At 43.8% G+C, this 22694-nt stretch overlaps 1 protein-coding gene across 22 annotated transcripts in view; it reads right to left on the reverse strand.

The window, feature by feature from the left end:
• Positions 1 to 332: 332 nt before the first annotated feature.
• The window catches only part of Tpm1 (tropomyosin 1), a 29072-nt gene continuing 6710 nt past the window's right edge, over positions 333 to 22694 (reverse strand). For 4 of the 22 annotated variants that reach the window (XM_090358260.1, XM_090358241.1, XM_090358240.1 and 1 more), the window contains 7 exons: positions 14705 to 14838; positions 11645 to 11762; positions 10598 to 10668; positions 9768 to 9843; positions 9287 to 9349; positions 8146 to 8215; positions 333 to 897 (listed from right to left, as the gene is read on the reverse strand). In XM_090358260.1, the coding sequence (XP_090214386.1) occupies positions 815 to 897; positions 8146 to 8215; positions 9287 to 9349; positions 9768 to 9843; positions 10598 to 10668; positions 11645 to 11762; positions 14705 to 14838 (615 nt within the window). In that variant the 3' untranslated portion in view covers positions 333 to 814. Of the gene's footprint in view, positions 898 to 1280; positions 2002 to 5091; positions 5111 to 6824; positions 6908 to 8145; positions 8216 to 9286; positions 9350 to 9767; positions 9844 to 10271; positions 10348 to 10597; positions 10669 to 11644; positions 11763 to 14704; positions 14839 to 22694 lie in introns of those variants that run through there. The other 18 variants (XM_090358248.1, XM_090358261.1, XM_090358247.1 and 15 more) reach the window with 6 other exon arrangements.

Consider the following 22694-nt stretch of genomic DNA (forward strand, 5'->3'; position numbering starts at 1 on the left):
TTTTTGAGCCTATAGCTCATTAAGTAAAAACACATGACAGGACAAACAAATTTAGAAAATGTCCTACAATGTGCATTTTATTCCATTCCATTATACAATGTTTACATACAGTTACAACTCTTTGAAAACATGGTTTTGCTTGATCCATTGCGTGTAGTGCCTAAGACTTTTCACTTTAGCAGGGAGAACTGGAAGCATGGGAATCCACCTCAGTGCTATCCTAGAGTGGTACAGGGCCGAGTGTGGGCCAGTCAGAAAGGAACGGAGTCCTTAAATACAGAAGAGCAGGGAGCGGGTGTGCTTTTCAAACCCATGGCCTCAGTGCCACGGGCATATGGGATCCGTGTTCTCATCTTGGAGTAAAACTTACAATAAATTAGTGTTGGACACAACTCGAAATTGTACAATATTCAACAGAAGGCCCACAGGGGACCTTCTTTGAAAGTAGCACCAATCCACACCCGATTGTCTCCACCCTCCAGCTGACCGGATGGTTGGCACTTCAAGTAAAGTCTTTGTGCATTAGTGAGGACTCCGGTACTGACTTAAGCACCCTGTGTGTCTGTAGTCTACAAAGTGTGGCAAAGCGGACCTGGGCAATGGCACGTGGAGCCCTCATCACCTGCCGTGGCTCCTGCCTGTGGTTCCCCACCCACCCTTGCAGGCTCTTTGAGGACATGGGTGTGGCAGCGGTAAATTAAGATGCATTCAGGGGCTTTCGCAATAAGCAGGTGTTTAAAAACAAAACAAAACAAAACCCAACAACACAACACAAGAACAAAATAGAGCAATGTGGCCGAGGCTAAGGAGGTTCTCACATGTTGTTTAGCTCCAGTAAAGTCTGATCCAGCATCTGATGCATACTAAGGTTCTCTTCTTTGGCATGAGCCACTTTCTCTGTGGTAAGATTAGAAAAGCCAGTAATGAATAACTGCTCTATGGACCCAGGGGTGGTCTGTACATGAGGCAGGCACATCAGTCACAAACACAGGAGGCAATGATTAGAACTCAGCATGCTTTGAGACATCACTCATTACCAAACAAAGACCCGAGGAGGGGAGGGGGCAGAGGGTGGGGCAGTGGGATTGAAATAACCACAGCACCTGCAACAGCAGGGCAAGTGTGGGAACAGGGAGGGGTACAATCCAAAATACAGATGTAGCACGATGATCACACCAACGGGGGGGAAATGAGCACTGGCAGACACTTGACTTACAGGCAGTTAAAGGTCTGGGAGTCATGTTGTAACACAGCCTCACAGAAAACAGAGGTGACAGAAATAGGTTTTGGATTAACTTTTCAAATGGTTTATTTCTGTGGGTCATCAACAGTTATCAACATGTTTCATGCACTTCATTAGGACATTCTCTTAATATCTTTTATAGTATTCTATTTATTATTAGCATGACGTTCTCAACAGATGCCAACACCACCATTAAACTGAACGATGCATACCTTTCAGACAACCGGGGACTTCTAGCATGAGCTCCTGTTAGAAAAGGCTACTTTGCCTGAGCATAGGTACATTTAGTCGTATTTCAAATACTATGCCAGAATGAAGTTAGAAATACAAATATGGATTATGTACATGTGTATGTGTGTGTGTATTTGTCTAGAAGAAATAGAAAAAAGTATTTGGCCCTCAGTAAGTATGAGTTCAAAGAGGACCTGCTGAAAAGGGAGCTGAGTGATAAATATTTATCAGCGTGTAGGCATGTTTTATCCTAAAAGCTGTCTAGGGATTTAAAAGAATGTCACTGCTTCAGTTATGGAGGGAAACTAAGGCCAGGTAAGCCTTTAAGTCAACTCCTTTCCCTTTGGGCAGCTGTCAGCAGTAAGCTGGACAGTCTCAGTTTCGTATACAATTTCCCACACATGGGCTCCATTCCTATAATTCAGCCCAATTCAGTTCCCCACACTTAAGTTTTTAATCCTCATTCAGGGCCAGCTTTAGTTCATTAGTTAGGCGGCGGTTTTGCTCAAGTTGCTGGTAGAGTTGATCTGTACAGGTTAGCAGAAAAGAGGAGACAGAAAGAAGAGGTAAAGTTAGGCAGACTTGGTGAGAGGCACTTAATAGAGAACACAGATACCTCAGGCAGGAGAGCAGCTGGACTCTTGCTCAACAGTCTACCTGTGTCATGGGTCATTCTGTCCAGTCCCTCTTCCTTAATGGGGAGAAAAGGGAAGGTACAGGACAGGAGAAGGAAGAGGAGGGGGCAGGGGAAGGAAAGTGTCTCTAAACCATTTTGTGAACCCAGCCATGTGCAGTTTTGTTCAGCAGATTTGGGAACTGAGGCCCAGCTGGAGGCCAGCCCACATCAGCTGTCCTTTCCCAAGTGTAGTGAAGCTTTCTGGAGAGATCCTGACCTACCCATTCCTGAACCCCCACATCTGCATTCACAGCTTGGTTTTTCTGCTCAGGCAGTAACAAATGGGCGAGACATAACTAATCTCCTTGTCCTTCCCGCAGTTACCAGGGTACAGGGGACGTTTATTGAATGGTCATCCAACTTTCATGGTGTGTAACCCTATTCAGATGGCAAAAGAACATCATCTTGACTTGACAATGACTCATAATTCATCTGTTTACCCCAAAAGGATAACTTGGCAATCATACTTGGGGCCAATAGATGTGGACAAACCCTCAAACACCTGCATGAAGACCAGTGACAAGGTTTGCAATTTGCCAAGTACAGCTTAGTCTGATGGTCTTGGGGACATTCACTGACAGGAAAACTGGTACTCAGCAGGAAAAGCTGGGGGATGTAGGTGTGATTGCTTTCACTGATGCTGGCTAAAAGGACTTGGAAAGTCTACTTAATGATATTGGAAAGCTACCAATCCAGGATCTGGGAAGAATGTAGCCAGCCCCTATGCCTGTTGGGAAATGGAGTTCTGCTAACTCATACTTAGTACATCTCTTCTCACATCCCAGGCCTTGTACATGGTATACGCTTGGAGGTTGCAAATGAAAACCTTATTAGTAAGCTGGTTATACAGAAGACTGGGCAGCTACTGGCATGAGCAGGATTGTGTGCTGAGCCTAAATATTTGGCTAGCTGGAACAGAAGATTTTTTAGAAGTTCTTCACAAACCCAACTTGCTCTTCATCCCCTATCTGTGTACTTGTTCTGGAGTACATCAGCCTACATCTATCTCCCACTCACTACTTTCCCATATCCTATGTGGACACCAGTCATACTTGCACAGTAGAACTTGAAAACTGCTTCTAGAAAATTCTCTAGGGCAAGATGACCCAGAGAAGGGGCATGTCTGTTCTTCTGAACTTGGAAAAAGAACAAGGCAGGAACCAAGGTGAAAAGTGAGCCGAGGAATCTCTGAAAAAGGAGAAAGAGGAAACTGGGGAGGACTTTGTACTCTTGAGAGAGACAATGTTCAGATTATGAATTTAGGAGCCCGTCTCACCATTACTGAAGTACTTTAATATATAGCTTGCATAGATTTTATCTGCACTGAAGACTTCACAGTGACTTGACACTGTCTCCAGGGCTGGTCAAATTTATCTAGGGATAGTGGTCCTCTGCTCTCCTGGGCTAATGATGAACCATGCACAAAACACATGTGAGTTTTAAACAAAAGCAACAGACTCTTCCTGCTGAGGAAGGAGAAATGTTTGGAACTAAGAAGCTAAAGCTCATTTTAAGATTCTAATTTTGCAATTAAAAAAAAAAAACTTAAAAGCCAAAAGATCTCAAATTCTGTTTGTGGCATGAAATAGCAAAGACCAAAGAAAATACAATCTGTACCTTGAACAATGTCTTTTACTGCCGATTTTATTTTCGGTGGGATTAGCATCAAGTATAATGGCTATATATATTTTTTGAATGTTCACAAATGGGTGTGGAAGGAAGGAGGCAAGTCTAGCTTCTAAACCTAAGATGATACCTGTATAATCCTCCCTAAACAATGTATGACATGCCTGGCACTAGTGGCCCACATCTGTAATCCTAGCTACTAAGGAGGCTAAGATCTGAGAATGGTGGTTCAAAGCCAGCCCAGGCAGGAAAGTCTGTGGAACAACAATTAACTCCTAGAAACTGGAAGTGGTGCTGTGGCTCAAAGTGGTAAAACAGGAGCCTTGAGGAAAAAAGCTCAGAGACAGTGCCCAGGCCCAAAGCTCTAGTCTCACAGCAACCATCTCTCTCTTGCTCTCTTCATGAAAACTATGATTCAAATATAACCATCATATTTAGAAAACCTAGGATGTAATTTTCCTGAGTAAAATGAAGGCACCTGAATGTTGATCTCCTTGAGCTAGAACAAGGGGAAAGACAACCACAGCACCCACTGTCTGAATCTCTGCTCTTCACCTTTTCCTTTGCACAACAAGTCATGGGATGGTTATGCAGTCATTTCTTAATTAGTCAAGTCCCTCTCAAAACAGGGCTATCTCCTTATCAATTCAGAGGGTCAGCATGCCCCAAACTAGACTTCTGGCAGAGGAAGACATTGTTCATGTAAGATTTACTGAGTCCCAACAAACACTTGTCTCCTGGTGCAGATTCTTGGCCCAAAATGCATATCTAAAACCATAGATGCTCAGGGCTCTGACAGGGATGTAGCTATGGGAATTATTTTTACAAGTCCCCACAAGGAATTACAGCTTTAGAGACACTTGATAATTCAGTTGGATGTGGTGGTGTACACCTGTAATCCCAGCAGTTGGAGGGGTGAGGAAAGATGATTATGAATTTGAGGCCAGCCTGGGCTACATAGTGAAGAGTCTGTCCAAACAAAAACAACAAAACTCTTGCTATTAATGTACAATGTTCAGAATGGAAAAGAAAAAGCAGCAGTCAGAAATTAACCCTTAGGTACATGAAGCAGAATTGTACTTTTATTCGGTATTGAGATGAAATGTCAATAAATAAGAAGTAAAAAGGATAGCAAAGAGAAACAGCTTACTACAGTGTTTATTTTACACTGGATGAAGAGCTCCTTAACAATAGAAAGCAATGTGCCTGGCCCTAAGGCGAATGCTTAAAGAAAAACCAGGGTCAGCTGGAGAACAGACAAATGCAGAACTCAGAGAGACGGGACATCCAGCTCAGTGAAGGAGTCTTGAGAGAGGTGAAGCAAAGAAACTTATCTGCATAAAGACAAAATATGGGAGAGAAAGAACAAAGTGGCACAATGGGAAAAAATAATAAAAGGAAAAGCAAATGAACAGATGAGGGCAGCACTTGAAACACAGGCGAGAATCAGACATGCAAAACCTACTGCTGGCAGGGTGCTAACCTCTCTGGGGATCAGTCCATTCTTGCCTACCCAGCTATTTACCACCAGTCAACTTTAGGGAAGACCCAGGGACAGGATTTAAAAGCCACTTTTAGGCAAAACTTCCCCTTTTCTTCCTCTTTTGTATGAGATTGGGACCCATGTTTCATGGACTTTTTATACTTCATGAGAACTTGGCTTTTGTTCATTGGCTGGTGCTTCTACCACCAGAGCTACATCTCTAATCCTCAAACCCTTTCTTTGGGTTATCTCATACTTGATGCCAAGTTTTTCCCCTAGATGGCACTTTAGTGCTGGTGAGGACCTCAGGCAGATGAGCTGACCCCTCTCTTTCCAAGTGAGGGAGAAGAGGCAATATTTCCACGGTGACTGCTAGGCTTCTAAGGGCTGGGATTTTACAGCTCCTAAGGCCAAAAGCACATGCTACCAAACTTTCTGATTCTCTGCATGGGTAAAGAACTAACAAGTGAGCCCGGAAAGCCACACTGCAAGCATTAGTGGAGCCCAGTGTAAAAACACTCCAGGTTAGAACTTAGACAGGCAGGTTAAGTTTACTGACTAAATTTGGTTAGTAATATGTTGAGTTAGTGGTGAATGTTCAAAGTTTGTTTGAGAATAGGTTATGCACTCCAACATTATTGCCTCATGGGAGGAAATGCCAAAGTCAAGCTGAACAAGCTGTTTTATTTCCCACATTTTTGCCATGGGCTGTGGCCAATATTTATGGTGGTGACTTTAATTCCTTTTACTGTCAACAGAGAAAACTATAGGCTCAGTTACCAGCAGTGTGCTTCATTTTGTGAGGGAGAGATATGCTTCCAGAAAGCTCTTTAGGTTGTACTACTGGGTCATGCCAAATTCCCTTTCCCCAGACCTTTGGTAATTTTATTCATTAAGGTTTCCTTATGTTTACACTGCTTTTATAAAAATGATTAAATTGTATGTAATGGAATCTCAGGAAACCAATTTTGGTATTTTTTCTAAAGTTCCTACATGACAGAATGGCCTTCTAATTTTACTTGGCTTTTTGTTTTTCTTGTCCCAGTATTGGGACTTGAAACTCAGGGTCTGGGTGCTGTCAGTTAGGCTAGTACTCTACCGCTTGGGCCACAGCTTCACTCCTGATATTTTGCTGGCTAACTGGAGATAAGTGTCTCACAGACTTTGTTTCCTCAAGTTGGGGTTGAACTGAGATCCTCAGATCACAGCCTCCTGAGTACGTAGGATTACAGATGTGGCCACTGGCACCCAGCTTTAATGGATTTCTTAAAAGAGTAGTACTCAAGGCCATTCCTAGTACAGGAATTCAGTATTCGTTTCTTTGTGGGAACATGCTGGCCCAGTGTTTCTAAAGAAAAAGGATTCTCAAAGGGCAATGGTTAGCACTCATCTACTTGGCGTTTAGATTGGTACAATGTAAAAAGAATAAGGGCCACCCAGGTTGTGCGAGAAAGCAAGAGAGCAGGGCACGGCAGATGGAGGCCATGGAGTGGGAGGGAGGAGCCAGGGTGAGCTCATCACAGAAGCATGAGGGTGCTGCTGGAGCAGGCATGGTGCATGGACATTTACATGGAAGTCATATCGTTGAGAGCGTGGTCCAGCTCCTCGCTGATGGCCTTGTACTTCAGTTTCTGAGCGTACAGCTCATCTACGAGCAGGAAGTGGAAGGCAGAGATGCAAGGACATGGAGAGTGACCGAGAGATGGAAGGTGAAGGAGGATGGCACGAGTCATCCCAACGCGGCAGCAGGAAAAGGCAATGCATGAAGGGGAGGGGATGCAGCAGCAGGAGGCGCATGGGTTTGGTTTTAAATAAAGTAAGGAAAAAAAAAAAAAGAGAACAAAACCCATTAGGAAATAAAACGAGAGAGGCTCAATATGAAAAAGGGTAACAAATATGGCAGGAATAAGTGACTTCTGTTAAACCTGAAAGAAAGCCTCAGAAGGCCAGCTGTCTCCTCTGGTGAGTAATGGAACTTTTTTTCCCCCTAAACAAAGCTGTATTTTAATCACCCCAGGGTAGTCAGCTACCTGTAGCTATAAACAATGGGAAAAATATTCCAAAGACAGCATTTGTGACAAAACTCAACTGGCTCCACCTTCAAGCCACTAACTTCCGGACCAAACTAGACCCTCAGGGATGTTTATTTCCTATTATCACCTAAACTACGGTGGCTTTCCCACTTGAACCTCTGGCCCAGGAGGCCAGACAAACAGGACAGCCACATTTTTTAGGGTAGTACTGCTTTAATGATGATGTTTCCTGCTTTGGTTGCTCAGCAACCATATCTTGATTATTACCAACTCTTTTCCCTTCCTCAGACACTTCCTCAGACAACCTGCCCTTGAAACAGGTTTTGTTTTTGTTTTTTGCCAGTCCTGGGGCTTGAACTCAGGGCTTAAGCACTATCCTTCAGCTTTCTCAAGGCCAAAAGCTCTGCCACTTGAGCCACAGCACCACTTCCAGCTTTGACTCCCACACCATATACCCTTTCATGATAATGCAGCATTTTTCTTATATTCATAACAAAAAAATTGCAAGACCTTCCACTGAACTCAAACTTGGAGGAAAAAGATAGGTTATCCCTATCTAAAAGTCACAACCTTCTGACAATTTGGAGTAATCACTAAAGACACAAAATACTCTTTACTCTTATGTGTAAGCATCTTGGGCAAATACTGACACACTTCTGAGGAGCATGAGGCAAGGCTGAATGGCATCTGCCATAATAACCAGGAACATGCACTATCTGATGGCTAAACAGTCACTTCAACAACTAAGGACTCTGATCAAAGAATTTAAGAGTCATAGAATAGACAGAAGGTACAAGAGCAAAGTTTATCATAAGGATTAAATTAAAAAAAAAAAAAAAGCTTAAGATCTTACCTTCTAAGTCATCAATGCTTTTCTCCAACTTAGTTACTGACCTCTCCGCAAATTCAGCCCGAGTCTCAGCCTATAAGGATTTAAATTGAGTCACAGTTGGGAAGTTACAGCTGGGCACGATGGCTCATGCCTGTAATCCTAGCTACTCAGGAGGCTGAGATCTGAGGATCACAGTTCAAAGCCAGCCTGAGCACAAAAGACCATAAGACTCTTATCTCCACCTAATTTCTAGAAAACAGGAAGTGGCACTGTGGCTCATGGGGTAGGGCAGTAGCCTTGAGTTGAAGAACTCAGGGACAGCGCCCAGGCCCAAAGTTTAACCCCCATGACCCCCCCCAAAAAAATTCATGAAACTGTCTGTTTTAGTCACTACTGAACAGTGGAAGGTAACAGAGCACATTAATTTCAAGACTAGCTCTGTACATCCCTGGCCTGGATCATCAGTCTGAAAACGAAAAAATGAAACAAAACCCTGACTAGCTCTAGTGCCAATAAACTTCATTAAAAATCCAGTTGGAGGGCCGGGAGTTTGGCCTAGTGGTAGAGTGCTGGTCTACCATGCACAAAGACCTGGGTTTGATTTCTTGGTACCACATACATAGAAAAAGCTGGAAGTGATGGTGTGGCTCAAGTGGCAGAGTGCTAGCCTTGAGAAAAGCCCAAGGACAGTACTCAGGCCATGAGTTCAAGCCTCACAACTAACAACAAAAAAATATTCAGTTGGAACCAGGTGCTGGTGCCTTACATCTATAATCCTAGCTAATCAGGAGGCTGAGATCTGAGGATTGTGGTTCAAAGCTGGCTCAGGGCAGTGAAGCTAGTAAGACTCTTATCTCCAGTTAACTATTAAAAACGAAACAAAACAAAAAAACCATGGAAATGAAGCTGTGGCTCAAGTAGTAGAGCATTAGCCTTGGACAAAAAAGGTCAAGGACAGCATCCAGGCCCAGAGTTCAAACCCTAGGACCAAACTGGGAGAAAAACATGAGAAGGGGTGTCAATATTCAATAATATACCTATTACCTGACAAATAAAATACAATAAAAAAAAATCCTCTAAAACAACAACAAAAAAAACCTAGGACCAATAAATAAACATAAAAAAATCCAGTTAGCTTTACATAAAATTCTCCTAGCATTACCTCCTTCAGTTTGTCAGAAAGGACCTTGATTTCTTCCTCATATTTATCTTCCTTCTGTGAGTACTGTAATTAGAAAAGAACATTCCAGATGTCAGGCTGTGGCTCCCAGTTGGTCCTCACACCTTCTAACACCAAGACTGTGCTAACCCAGCCAACAGATGTTAAGGATCTCATCACAGGTAACAGAACCTCCAATATCAAATGGCTTGCTACAATGCATTCTCTGCTTTCCTGCCTATTGTTTTACATGGGGCAAGAACAAGATAACTATCCACTTGACACCGTGCTTAAATTAAATTGATGACTCATCAACATAAAATACATTCTCTATTAAAAGTACCTTAAATCCCATCCTCTGCAATTTCCATCAGGAAATCACCTCAAAACGTTTTCATTTATAAGAATGCCACCTGAGCTACTGTCACCAGTGGTAGCCATGCTGAAAAGATGAAGTCTTCCCCACTCCATGCTCCTGGCCTACCTTCTCAGCCTGAGCCTCCAGTGACTTCAAGTTGTTCGTCACAGTTTTCAATTCTTCTTCAAGCTCGGCACATTTGCTAATGTTTTCGACCAGAGGCAGAAAGGATGGGAGACAAGCCAGAGGAAAGAAGAGAGAAAAAGGAGAGGGATGGGAAAAAAATGAAAACCAAGTCCTAGAGACGAGAGGCTGCCTTAAAGTAGCCAAACCATCAGGAGTGAAAAGGCTCAGTTTCATACAGACACTGCCCTCCAGCCTCATGGCAGAGGAAAAGCAGGGTAACAAATCCAGGGTGATAATTTGGCTTCTTATTTGGCAGCCATGAAGAGTGACTGAGTACTTACAAAGGGGAAAAACAAAGGAGCATAAAGGACCAAGAGAAAGCACTCAAAGCAAGATATAAACAGCAGAGGTGTAGTGAAGGTGCAGTCGTTACACCAAACCAACCAGGAGGCATTGAAGCTGGGTTGCAGTTAAACCTAGGAACCACACATGAGCCATCAGTACCTTATCCTCTGCAGCCATTAATGCTTTCAAGGTCTGATCCATTATTCTTAATTGTTCTTCCAGCTGTCGAACTTGGCTGTTAGTGGACATAGGAAATGCACAAGGCCATTCACAAAATCAGTGTGCAGGTAAGGCATGCAGTGCCACACGCATTCACACAGACACCCCGCTGGCTCCTCCGTGTTCCACGCTCATGGCTTATCCACATCACATGTGCACAGGAGGCAGAGCGGAAATAGGTCAATGTGCAGCGGCCACAAGATCATGCTGTTTAGTCACTGCTCCGCAGCACCCCACACGCGGCCTCTGGGCAGCGGCCCCCTTACCCTTCTGAGAGCTCAGCCCGCTCCTCTGCACGTTCCAGGTCACTCTCAATGATGACCAGCTTACGGGCCACCTGCAGGAGGAAAGCACAGCACACATACACACTGTGGTGCTGACGTGTTTGGGGGGAGAAAGCCACAATTCTTGTCTAGACAGATGCTCTGCGTTCCAGTGGCCATGCCCTTGGGAGTGCCCACAGAGCAATGCCCATCAAGACCCAGAATGGCCAGCTACAATCATGGTCTCTCACTGATGTTTGTATAATTATGCCATAGGGAGACCTAAGCGAGGAATGAGAACTATGAAATCCACCATCTCAAAAACAGCAGTGCAATGAGCCATGACACATTTTCTACTGAAGAGGTGGAGACTGCTAAGAAAATCCTGAAAATAACCCTAGGTGCTGCCCCAACATTAGTTCTGCCCACCAGCCTCCTCCTGTGGAGGCGGTTAGAAAGGAACACAGAGGAGCTACCATGACAGGAGTGGGCATTGATGCAAATCTGCTTCGAGGCAGAATGAACCTAAGAGAAGAAAAGCTCCGCTGAAGCAGTTCAAATAGTGGGTGGAGAATAACAACCTGGATAGAGAATGTGGACAGCCAGGTCAGCCATGATATGACACAGGGAAAAAAAATCAAGTCTCTTATTTGTGTTTCTTTGCAATGCTGGGGAAAAAACTAGAACTGACATTCATGGTGGCTCTGTCAAGACAGGTCAATTTTATGGAGACATGTCCAGCAATCAACAAAGAGTTGACAATGGGTTTCTCCCACGCTGAAGAGGAGATTCCAGGAATCTATCAAGCAGTTGCATGGCCCATGGTCATCAAGCAGCCTGAACTGGACGAACTGCTAGGTGAACCCCATTGCAGAAACAACTTGTACCATGACAGTTCCATAATCTCCTTTTCCTAGGGTCCAGTTCTTCCTTAAAAAACACCCACTGTGCCAGGGAAGCAGAGTACTTCACCTAGTACTTCAAGGCTGCAATACTGCTCCCTTCAGGCCACTACTGGAACTCCACAGACTACGGACCCCAAGATCTGACCTCTTCGTATTTGCGGTCGGCATCTTCAGCAATGTGCTTTGCCTCTTTGAGCTGGATCTCCTGAATTTCCATTTTTTCTTCATCCTTTTGGGCTCGACTTTCAATGACCTTCATGCCTCTGGAAGGAAAGACAAACAGGAAAACCAAGACGTAGAGCTGACCTCCTCAAGGCTTAGTGAGAATGGCAAACCAGAACAGGGCTACTTCAATGTTCTGAATCATGAGCAGGACCCTTCTCAGGTCACTGAGAATGCAATCACACACTTCTGGGTACTGGCAAAAGCCTAATGTCAGGGCCAGGAGTTTGGCCTAGTGGTATGCACGAAGACCTGGATTCGATTCCTTGGTACCACATACATAGAAAAAAAGCCAGAAATGGTGCTGAGGCTCAAGTGGTAGAGCTCTAACCTTGATAAAAAGACCAAGGATGGTACTCAGGCCCTGAGTCCAAGCCCAGGACTGGCCAAAAAAACACTAATGTCAAATCAAAGGAACAGGGCCAGGTGTATAGCCTAGTGGTAGAGTGCTCACCTAACATGCATAAAGCCCTGGGTTTCCTCAGTACCACATACACAGGGAAAAAAAAAAAGTGGTACTGTAGTTCAAGTGACAGAGTGCAGCCTTGAGCAAAAAGTGTCCAAGGACGACGCCCAGGCCCTGAGTTCAAGCTCCAGGACTGCCCCCACCCCAAAAAAAAAAATCAAAGGAACAATGCTAGAATCCTATTTGAGTCAGGGAAGCAAGGGAACAAGAAAAACCATCAAGGTTTATTAAATATAAAGGAACTGTTCCCCTTTTCTGAAAACGTAACTATACTAAGACACTAACAGGCAAAATTATCTTTGTAAACCTCTTCCACATCCACAGATAAGAAACCAAGTTCTAAGCTGGGCACCAGTGGTGGATCCTATAATCCTATCTACTCAGGAAGCTGAGAACTGAGGATTGAAGCCATCCAGCACAGGAAAGTCCATGAGACTCTTAGCTCTGATTAAACACACACACACACACACACACACACACACACACACACACACACACACACACAACTAACAACTACAAGTACAGTTGTGGCTCAACTAGTAGAGCACAAGCCTTGAGCACAAATGCTAAAAAACAGTGCCTGGGCTTGAGTTCAAACCCCAGGAGTAGCACAAAAAAGAAAAAAAAGAAAAAGGAAAGAAACTATAAGTTCTATCTGTAATGGAAATTTCTTTCAGTAGGAGTGTGGGAAAACAGGGCTGACACTGTTCATTGCTCATGTGTAAACTTGGGACCTTGGCACAATCTTACTTACATATGATAGTGTTAAACTGATCTGGTATTTTACAGATTTGTAGAATAATGTAATGGGACTGACTGGTCAGAATTTAAGGAGGCAATAATAATATTTTTTTTTTGATAGTCCTGGCTTGAACCTAGGGCCTGAACACTGGGTTTTCTTGAGGCTAGAGCTCTACCACTTAAGCCATAGCATCACTTTTGGTTTTTTCTATGTATGTGGCATTGAGTAATCAAACCCAGGTCTTTGCGCATGCTAGGCGAGCACTCTACCAGTAGGCCACACTTCTTGACTTTTTTTTGTTTTTGTTTTTTTATAAAGTGCAAGGAGACCCCGGTTCTAGTCTTGCCTCAACAATAAGTATGCAGCAAGTCTTTGGAAAGGAGATGTTAGACTCTGAACCCTAGCTTTTCTTCTCTATAAAACCAGGGAGTCATCAGGGTGCCACAGGCTAAGGTTTGTTCATGGCCCATTGTACTGGAGACCCGAAGACCTGCAGCAGATTTAAATTCCAACTCTGGATCTGTCTTCTAGAAGATTTGGAAATGATGAAAATGCACACAAATGGAGTTTGAGTCCCCCGTGGGACAGTGTAGAGGAACTGTCCGTGTACCATTTCTTTCCTTTGGATTCTCAGGCATGGTTTGGCAGTACAAGAACTCTGTACCATTAACAAATTCAATAAAAAGTACATATATAGATTGTGAAAAACAAACAAACAAATAGGGAGTCAAGTGAAAGAATCTCTAAGGTCTTTTCACGGCAGTGCCCAACAACTAGACTGGCTGCAAGGTTCACTGGTGGATTTGTTTCAGGAAGACATCAGCTATAACACTACCATATGTGTACACTTCAGGTTACTGAAGCAACACTAAGAAGCAGGGAATATGGAGCTCAACACCAGCCCCAGGAACAGTAGAGGCAGGTTTACCTGCTGTGTTTTAGCCTTATCCTCAGCTGGCAGAATGCTCATGGGAGTCTTGGTTGGGGTGTGTCTACACACTGTGGTAAACACATCAGCTTGAAGAAGTCAGCCTTCAAGAATATGTTGAGCTAGAAGGGAACCAGCTTTCCTTTACTGCAGTGAGCCAGGTAGAGGCAGGTGAACTGCATCTGCATGTACACATGTGTCATATATGCACTGAGTATGAGTCTATGTTTTGTGTTACAGATCCTTTGTCTTCCACCTATTTGACAAGTGGTAGCCCCAAGTTTATCATTTATGTTGAAGCTTCCTTGACACATGTGTATATGAACACACACACGGGTGTTAGGCCTGGGCCTTATTTTTTTTTTTGCTCAAGGTTGACAACTCTACACTTAAGCCACAATTCTACTTCCAGCGTTTTGGTGAATAACTAGAGATAAGAGTCTGATGGACTTTCCTGCCTAGGCTGGCTTCATACTGAGTAGCTGGGATTACAGGCATGAGCCACTGTGACCTGGCTCTTGATGTACTTTTAATTACAAAATCTGAGTGGTTAGGGGAGGGGGAGGTGGTGTTTCTGTACCCCTAGAATTCTTTGTATTTCAAAATTCCACGTCTGTCTCCCCCATTGGTGGTATGTGAGGATGGCAACAAGATTTTAACTAGGGACTGTAAGGTCCCTGGGACCCATGGCCTTGTGCATGCTAAGCAAAGCATGCTGCCACTGGGCTATACCCACCACCATCCAAGGACCTCAAAAAAGTTAAACCTCAATATGCAAAGAAGCCCTAAGAGTTCATCCCTGGAGAAGGAAAGGTTGTGCTAAAGGGGCTGAATGAAGCCTTCTCACCTCTCGCTCTCATCTGCTGCCTTCTCGGCCTCCTCTAGCTTCTGCAGAGCTGTTGCTAGACGCTCTTGAGCACGATCCAGCTCCTCCTCAACCAGCTGGATGCGTCTGTTCAGAGAAGCCACATCGGCCTCAGCCTAGGCAGATAGTGAAAGGCATGTCAGAGCTGGAGAGAAACTTTTGAGGGAGGTATCTTCAGGAAGTGGCAGAGACTGAAGTGCCTGTTTAAGACAGGAAGTCTGGGCCTGGTGGTGAGTGAGCTATCTTTAAGTGCATTACAAGCCCTGGCAAACTCTGGAGTTCTGAGATATGTGTATAAGATGTTTTACAAAGTGAGCATCATATTTGAATAAGCACAAATGTAGATACACAATTTTCATCAGACAAATGGACCACTAATAAACACTCCTAAGGATTTCCCCCCCAGATTTCAACCTCCTAGCTTTCTTTGTGTGCTGGGGGACAGTTTTATCACTGTTCCCACAATTATTTGGGGGTGGGGGCAGAGGTGTCCAAAGACAACAGAACTTCCCTGGCTCAGGCACATTAGCACTAGTATCAAGAATCAGGAGTTTTACCTGACATTTTCTCTGAGCTGCTTTCTCTTTTCTTTTTCTGTTTTGTATTTTGTTCAGATACTGGGACTTTAACTTGGTACATGATATTTTTGCTCATTGGCTAAGCCTCTACCAACTGAGACATGCTTCTAACCCTGAGCCATTTTCTAGAAGAAGCCTTAGCAGGCTGTTGTTTAAAAAATACTTACCATATGGAGTTCAGCAGTCTAGGACCTGTCCAGCCTGGCCTCGTCTTTTCCATAACCCTTTAGAATACCCAGTCACCTTCAAAAAGGGTTAAGACAGAGTTTCCAGGGGTTTTGGACATTATCCTATTGGAATTTCTAACAAGTCAAAGTTGCTACAAGAGTAGGTCCTAAGGGAAAAAAATAACATGGATACAATGTTTTTTTTTCCCCAGTTGGATGCTATCTTTGAAATGAAATGTTTCTTTCTTAGAGATACAATGTTTATTTCTTGGGAGAATACAATTATTACAACTATCCTAAGCCCTTGTTACTGAAAGCACTTACAGCACCCTGATAATGGCCACTAAAAGACTACAGGAAACCTGGAGCTAGTGCCTCATACCTGCAATCCTCAATCCTAAATGGATGGGATACGCCAGGTTTCAGCCCAGTCTGGGCAAATAATGTTCATGAAACACTTCCCCGCCCCCATCTCAACAGAAAAAGCTAGGTATGGTATCTTATACTAGTCATCACAAATACTGGCAAGGAAAGTGTAACTAGAAGATCATAGATCAGGGTTTTTTTTTTGGGAGGGAGGGGTATGGGCACAACAAAGGCAAAGCTACTGTATCTCTAAAGTACTCAGAACATTTTTTCCTGTTTGTTCATTTATGTCTTTCAGAGAGGTACGGGGTGGGGGCATAGAAATGGAGGGAGGAAGGGTAAATGAATGCAGCTGTGGTACTCACTAGTCATTATGCTGAAAATGAACTATATAACTTGTGGGCAAGGATGTGAGGGGAAAAAACTGGAAGTGAAGAAAGGGGTAACGTGGTGACATTATTCCAAAAAATATACTCAGGTAATGATTTATGAAATCGTAGCTTCTACACTATCATCACCATTACAAATAAAAATTTAAAATAAAGAAAAGGGGGAGAGAGTAATCAAAACAAAAAGGGCTGGAGTCATGAATCAGCAGCAGAGTCCCTGGTCCCTGACCAGCAACTGCAAAACTCTAAGCTTAAACCCTAACACAAATCCTAATACCACAAAACATACACCATCAAATGTTGCTGCTGCTACCACCACTACCAATTACATGAAGAAGATCAGGAACTAATTAGGTATTATTTGCTTCGTGTGTGTGTATGAGAGAGAGAGAGAGAGAGAGAGAGAGAGAGAGAGAGAGAGAGAGAGAGAGAGAGAGAGAGAGAGAGAGAGAGAGAGAGAGAGAGAGAGAGAGAGAGAGAGAGAGAGAGAGAGAGAGAGAAAGAGTGTGTCCTGGATCTGGAAAATATCCCTGAATTGTGTTTGCTACTTGAGCCACAACATCACTTCTGGCTTTTTGGTGGTTAACTGGAGCTAAAGAGTCTCTCAGACTTTCCTGCCCAGGCTGGTTTCAAACTGCAATCCTTAGATCTCAGCCTCCTGAGTAGCTAAGATTATAGGCATGAGGCACTGGTGCCTGGCCCTCCATTCAATCTGAAGGTGGTTTGTCTAGGTTTCTGGGCTCCCAGGACCCTGTGCTGCATTATTTACATACACCACCTGTCTTTACTCAGTCAGCTCTTACAACTAGGAACGCAGTTCTCTGTAGCACACGGGTTCAGTAAGTGAAATACATCTTCAGCTTCCTCAGCTTATGAGCCTGCCACCATAGATCAAGTCAAATGTACACATTTGTGTCATGGCCTTCAGTTAAAGGAATTCCTGACTACTTGGCAAGATTGGTAAAAATGCAGAGCTTCACCTGGTGAAGAGGTAAATAGGCATCTGCAACCACCATGAAAGACTGGAAACATTCAAGTACATTTTCATCTCAACAAAAATGACCACGGGGGGCTGGGAGTTTGGCCTAGTGGTAGAGTGCTTGCCTAGCATGCATGAAGACCTGGGTTCGATTCCTTGGTACCACATACTTAGAAAAAGCCAGAAGTGGTGCTGAGGCTCAAGTGGTAGAGTTCTAGCCTTGAGCAAAAGAAGCTCAAAGATAGTGCACAGGCCCTGAGCTTAAGCCGAGGACTAGCAAAAAAAAAAAATGACCATGGGGAATAATGGCTGAGGGTAGAGGGGAGCAGTGCCAATGTGCACTGGGGAGAGGCATCCACCCAGCCAGCACACACATACAGGGAGCAATTGCATCTGGTGAGGGGCAACTGGCAGGTGACAGATGGTGTCAGTTTGTTTTCTCTGAAGGGTGTGGGGAGCAGAGATGACAGGTTTTAAAAATCATTCTTCATAGAGCTAAAAAACATTGGAAGGATGTATACATTAGAGGTGTGTTTGGCATCTGGCTAGATTTCTTCACTTGTGTGTGGAAATCTATTCCTTTTATGGAGAAGGGATGGAGGGGGCAGTTGGGGGATGAAGAATAGAAATGGTCCAATGACCTTGAAAGGTGAAACAAAAATGACTACCAAAAAGTCTGTTAGGAGTCCAAAACATGTGCTCAAAGTCTTCTACCTCCCTCTCTTCCTTCTCTCTCTCTCCCCCTCCTTCCCTTCCTTCCTTCAAAAAAGGAAATACCTTCCTTGTTACAGATGCTGCAGCTTATCACAGATCTGCAACCAGTTTCACAATACTTCCGTAGCCACCAGCGTTCCATGCTTTGCTTTAGATCTGGGCCCAAACTTCAAGGACTTTGTACGCACAGAGGGACAGCTGTTTAGGCTCTGGGGAAATAACTTTCCAAACAGGTGACAGCTAGGTTTCATTCCTCAACTCCTCCATACCTGAAGCCCCAGGGAAGAAGGCAATAGCACACAGTGTTCCTTCCTGCCCCTGCATACTTGAAAGTCCCTCCTCAATCACTTTATGCTCCTTCTTACTTGGATTCCCCTGGGAACACTTGGCAGAACCCCAGAACATTTAACATGAAAGTTTCTGTCCTCCCAGGCTACCATTCAACAATGGGAATGGAGACCGGGGGATAGGAATTGGTTTGGGACAAAGTCTGGACTGGTGTAGTCACAGAAGACCTATGGAACTTATCATTGTTATGTCTACAAAATGGGGTCTCACTGAGTCTTTGAGTATCACCCAGGTCCAACTTCTGGGTGTCAGGCTCAACTAGGAGATGTGTATTAAACATAGACTTCTAAGCTGGGCACTGGTGGCTCATACCTAAATTCCTCGCTATTCAGGAGGCTGAGAGAGCTAAGGACTGTGGTTCGAAGTCAGCCTGGACAGAAAAGTCTGTGAGATTCTTTTCTCCAATTAACTACACACACACACACAGAGACTCCTAGACCACCCCATAGAGATTCTGATTCAAGAAGTCAGGAGGAGGGAGGGCAGGAATCTCCATTATAAATAGGCAAACCCTCTCCTCCGCTCTTCTCCTCTCCCAAGCTGTCACATCCTATCCTAGGAAACAGCTCAGGGAGTGTGCTACTGAAAGAGGGAGGGGGACTCTTGACCCAGAGTACTAAACCTGCTCAGGCTATTCATCAAGAAATCCAAGTCCTGCAGCTCCTGGTATACTGCTCTGCCTGTCCCTCTCTGCCATTGGCCTCATGGATGCCTTGGGATTGGTTCCCAAATCTAGAGTTGGGAAGTTCTCCACACCCCTCTCTGCCACAGCAGTTCCTCAAGAGGGATGCATAGGGACAAACATTAATCAAGACAAGAACAGTTACTTCAAGCTTCAAATCAGCTTTTAGAAGAAGCATCTCAGCCCTTGCTTAATGAAAGTGTAAAAGCTAACCTGAAAGGGAAAGGGCATCTAATCTATAATATAATGGGTAGTAGGTAGTAAATTTAAGGACATAAAACATCTGTTTTCTGATCCAGAAGGTTTTGGAACAGGCCAGGGAGTGGAAAGTTGCTTAGGGTTTTCCTACAAACTCCTTCTGGGGAGGTCCTGGGTTCTGGCCACAGGCTCTCTTACACTGTAGAAATTTTCACATCTCTTACTTTGAAGGTAAGTTAAATTTTACAACTAGGGTCCATTCTCTTGTTTTTACCCCCTCACTCCCTTTATTGCAGTCTGTGCTTTGAAGACCTACAACCCTCCCATTCATAGGCTCTGGTATCTGGTGTTCTCTCAGTTTTGAGGCATCTCCAGGTACTTAGTCCTCAGGTTCTGGTTATCATAACACTCAGCTGGGTATTAAGTAACTGCTGCTGCCCCTGTCAGAACCAGTCCACAGTCACACATCACCTATCATTTAAAAGCTAAATATAAAACTGCAGGATATTGGGGGAGGGTCAAGATCCCCAGGCACAAGTTACTTCTAGGCATGTAAATCGTCCTTGTGAACTGAGTTAGCTTTCTTTTCAAAGTGACCCATGTGTCCATACAGCCAGCAAAGTCTTTCCCATTGGGATGCTAGTTTCCTTTCTTTATTTCAAAAGTACCATTGTGTCACAGCACAGAATGAGCTGCTCAGAAAGAGCCTGCTGCCATAGGCAATGTCTTCTTGAAGACAGACTGGTTAAGCACACCCTGTCTACCCTTCCACAGGTACCTACACAAAGAGGTCAAGGGCAAGCTCTCTGCACTCACCTCTCTCCTCACCCCAAATAAGGAACTGGCTACCTACTCCGAAAAGGTACTTTCAACACCATTCCTTCCAATAAGGTATTATACAGAAATCAGTGTGCCCATCTCTATATAGTAAAATGTTATGCCAAGTCAGATCTGAAAGAAACTTTACAAGGCCTGCCAATTTTCTTCAACTCCAGATGTTTTAGACAAGTATGGAACACAGAATAATATCATTATCTATCCTTAAGATGAATCCTCTGGAATAGGGTTTTCAAAGTCCTGCCCAAAGCAGAATGGAACATGAGATGATCAAAGTTCAGAGCCTTTTAGTTCATGTAAACTGGAGTTGTAGGAGAAGGTTTCACCCAATATTCTGCGTAAGACGAGGTGACTACGGCCAAGCTAAACTCCTTCCCTTATATGGTCAGGAAAAGGGGAAAAAAAGCCAAACACTGGTGACACTGGAGGGGCACTCCCAGAGAGAGCAGATAAACACAACCTCCTCCACCTATGATCTGTGCCAGAGCCTGTAATAGATGAGGCATATTTGCATAACGAGGGAGGGCAGACATGAACAGGGTATTGTGGCCAGTGCCTTGCCATGCCTACCAGGGAAAGCGGAAATTCACAGTACAGTAGACACTCCAGTTACAGCCGCTCTGGATGCTTGTGCCAATGCAGGAGCACATGCCTAGTTCCAGTTTCCTGGTTCCAGATAGATTTACTAGGCCCAAAAGAGGGAAAAGGAAGGGCTGGGAAAAATCTTGAAAACTGGTTATTTCCATGATTTCATAAAGTTACTAATTAAGGACCAAGTGGCTGCCAATTGTAAAGGCTCCTCACTTGCTGAGTCTACCCAGAAAGGAGGGGAAAAGATTAGCTCTTTCTTGCCATAAGGAGGGAAAAAAAAATCACACACACACACACACACACACACACACACCAAAAACACCTTATGGGCCTAAGATCTACAGTTAGCCATTATATCAAGCAAAGTAGTCTTATTCCAGGACTATGTAGGGCCCACACACCTTGGAAAAACAAACTAGGAGGAAATAAAGGCTGGCTGCTTTTTCCAAGGTAAGTGCTCGCTTAACAGGGCCAATTAATGACAGCCCTGTAGGAATGGCTGAGTAGCTGAACTCAGGCCAACTCTCCAGTCAATTTTTTTTTTTCTTTCAGGGTTTCATGGCTTTCTTACTCAACATTGATCTTCATGGTTAGGGCTAGCTTAACTCATAGCTAAGAACACTAAAAGTAGCTACACAGAATTCCCACTTCAAAAGTTTCAACTTGAAATTCACCTTTTAATGGGCTTATGCAGTATTCAAGCTCTTCCCACAGAGACAGGTTTCAATAACAAGACTTGAAGAAACATTTGAAATTGGTTAAACCACTTTGGACATAAAGCCTTGCAAAGAATGAAAACCTTGTGCTTAGCCAACTGGTCCAGGAGTTACAGCTTCAAAAATGACACACAAAGTAGAAGGTGAGCACAAGAAGAAAGAAGCTTTCATAGAATGTGCTCTTTTGTGTCTAACATCACTCACCAGGGTTAGGCTACCCTTTACAGGATCATACATTCCTGTTCTCTGAAGGGAGCTCTCAACCCCCATCACAAATATCTGAAACCACAGAGCATTCCATATGTTCAGTCTGCCCACTTCCCCTCTCCATTCAAGTCCCAAGAAAAAAACAAATTGTTAAAAGCAGCCAGATACCAGTGGCTCACACCTATAATTCCTAGCTACTCAGAAGGCTGAGATCTGAGTATTGGGAGTTCAAAGCTAGTCCAGGCCAAAAAAAAAAAGCACACAAGACTTATCTCCAATTAACCAGCAAAAACAAAACAAAACAAAACAAAACAAACAAACAAAAAACCAGAAGTAGAGCTGTGGCTCAAATGGTAGAATGTTAGCCCTGGGTGAAAAAGCATGCTAGCCCTGGAGTACTGGCATTTAAAAAACAGAAAGAAAGAAAGAAAGAAAGAAAGAAAGAAAGAAAGAAAGAAAGAAAGCAAGCATTCAAAGCAAAGTATTCAAGAAGTGAAGTGAGCTGGCCATTTTGAAGAGCCTTTGCTGGATGAAGAACTGAAGAGAAGGAATGCTGGGTGTGGCAGTGTGGGGCAGCTTTAATAACAGGTCTATGGACCTTCCGTTACCTCTGCAGCACCCAGCCCCAAAGCTAACCTCCTTAGCCAGCAGGTAGGAGCCACTGTGGTTCATATTTTACAGTTAGGGAGCCAATAGGTTAGCCACAGTTTCCAGCTTATGAGGAGTGGAGTCATGGTTCAAATCCTTCCAGTCTGGGTTCAGAGTTCTCCATCTTCTTAGTCACGTTCTATCAGCTCTAATGGTTCACGGAAAACTGCCAGCCAATCCCAGAGGAAATAGGAATGAACTAAGCCAAGTTTGGAGACATTTGGGCTATGTCGGGAGCTTTCTGTGGTTTGTTCTGTAGAAAACTACCGTGTGTCTAACTGTAATTTCCTTATTGCTCTATTTTATCCAAAATGTCTTGTTTGCTTCTATTTTATACAAAATATGTCTTAAATTTCTGCGGAAAGTCATATAAGCCAATACAAACACTTAATCAGGCTCCAGTCACTTCAGAACAGCCCAGTGTACATTAAGCACGGCTGGACACCCAATTATCTTGCCTGTCTAAATTCCCAAAGTGTTTTTGAGTATCGATTTAGAAAGCACTCAAAAAAAAAAAATCAGCACATCCACAATATCTAAACTCCCTCTGAA

Source organism: Megascapheus bottae, chromosome 25 (genome assembly GCF_031878675.1).
Source record: "Megascapheus bottae isolate mThoBot1 chromosome 25, mThoBot2.hap1, whole genome shotgun sequence".
Lineage (NCBI taxonomy): Eukaryota > Metazoa > Chordata > Mammalia > Rodentia > Geomyidae > Megascapheus > Megascapheus bottae.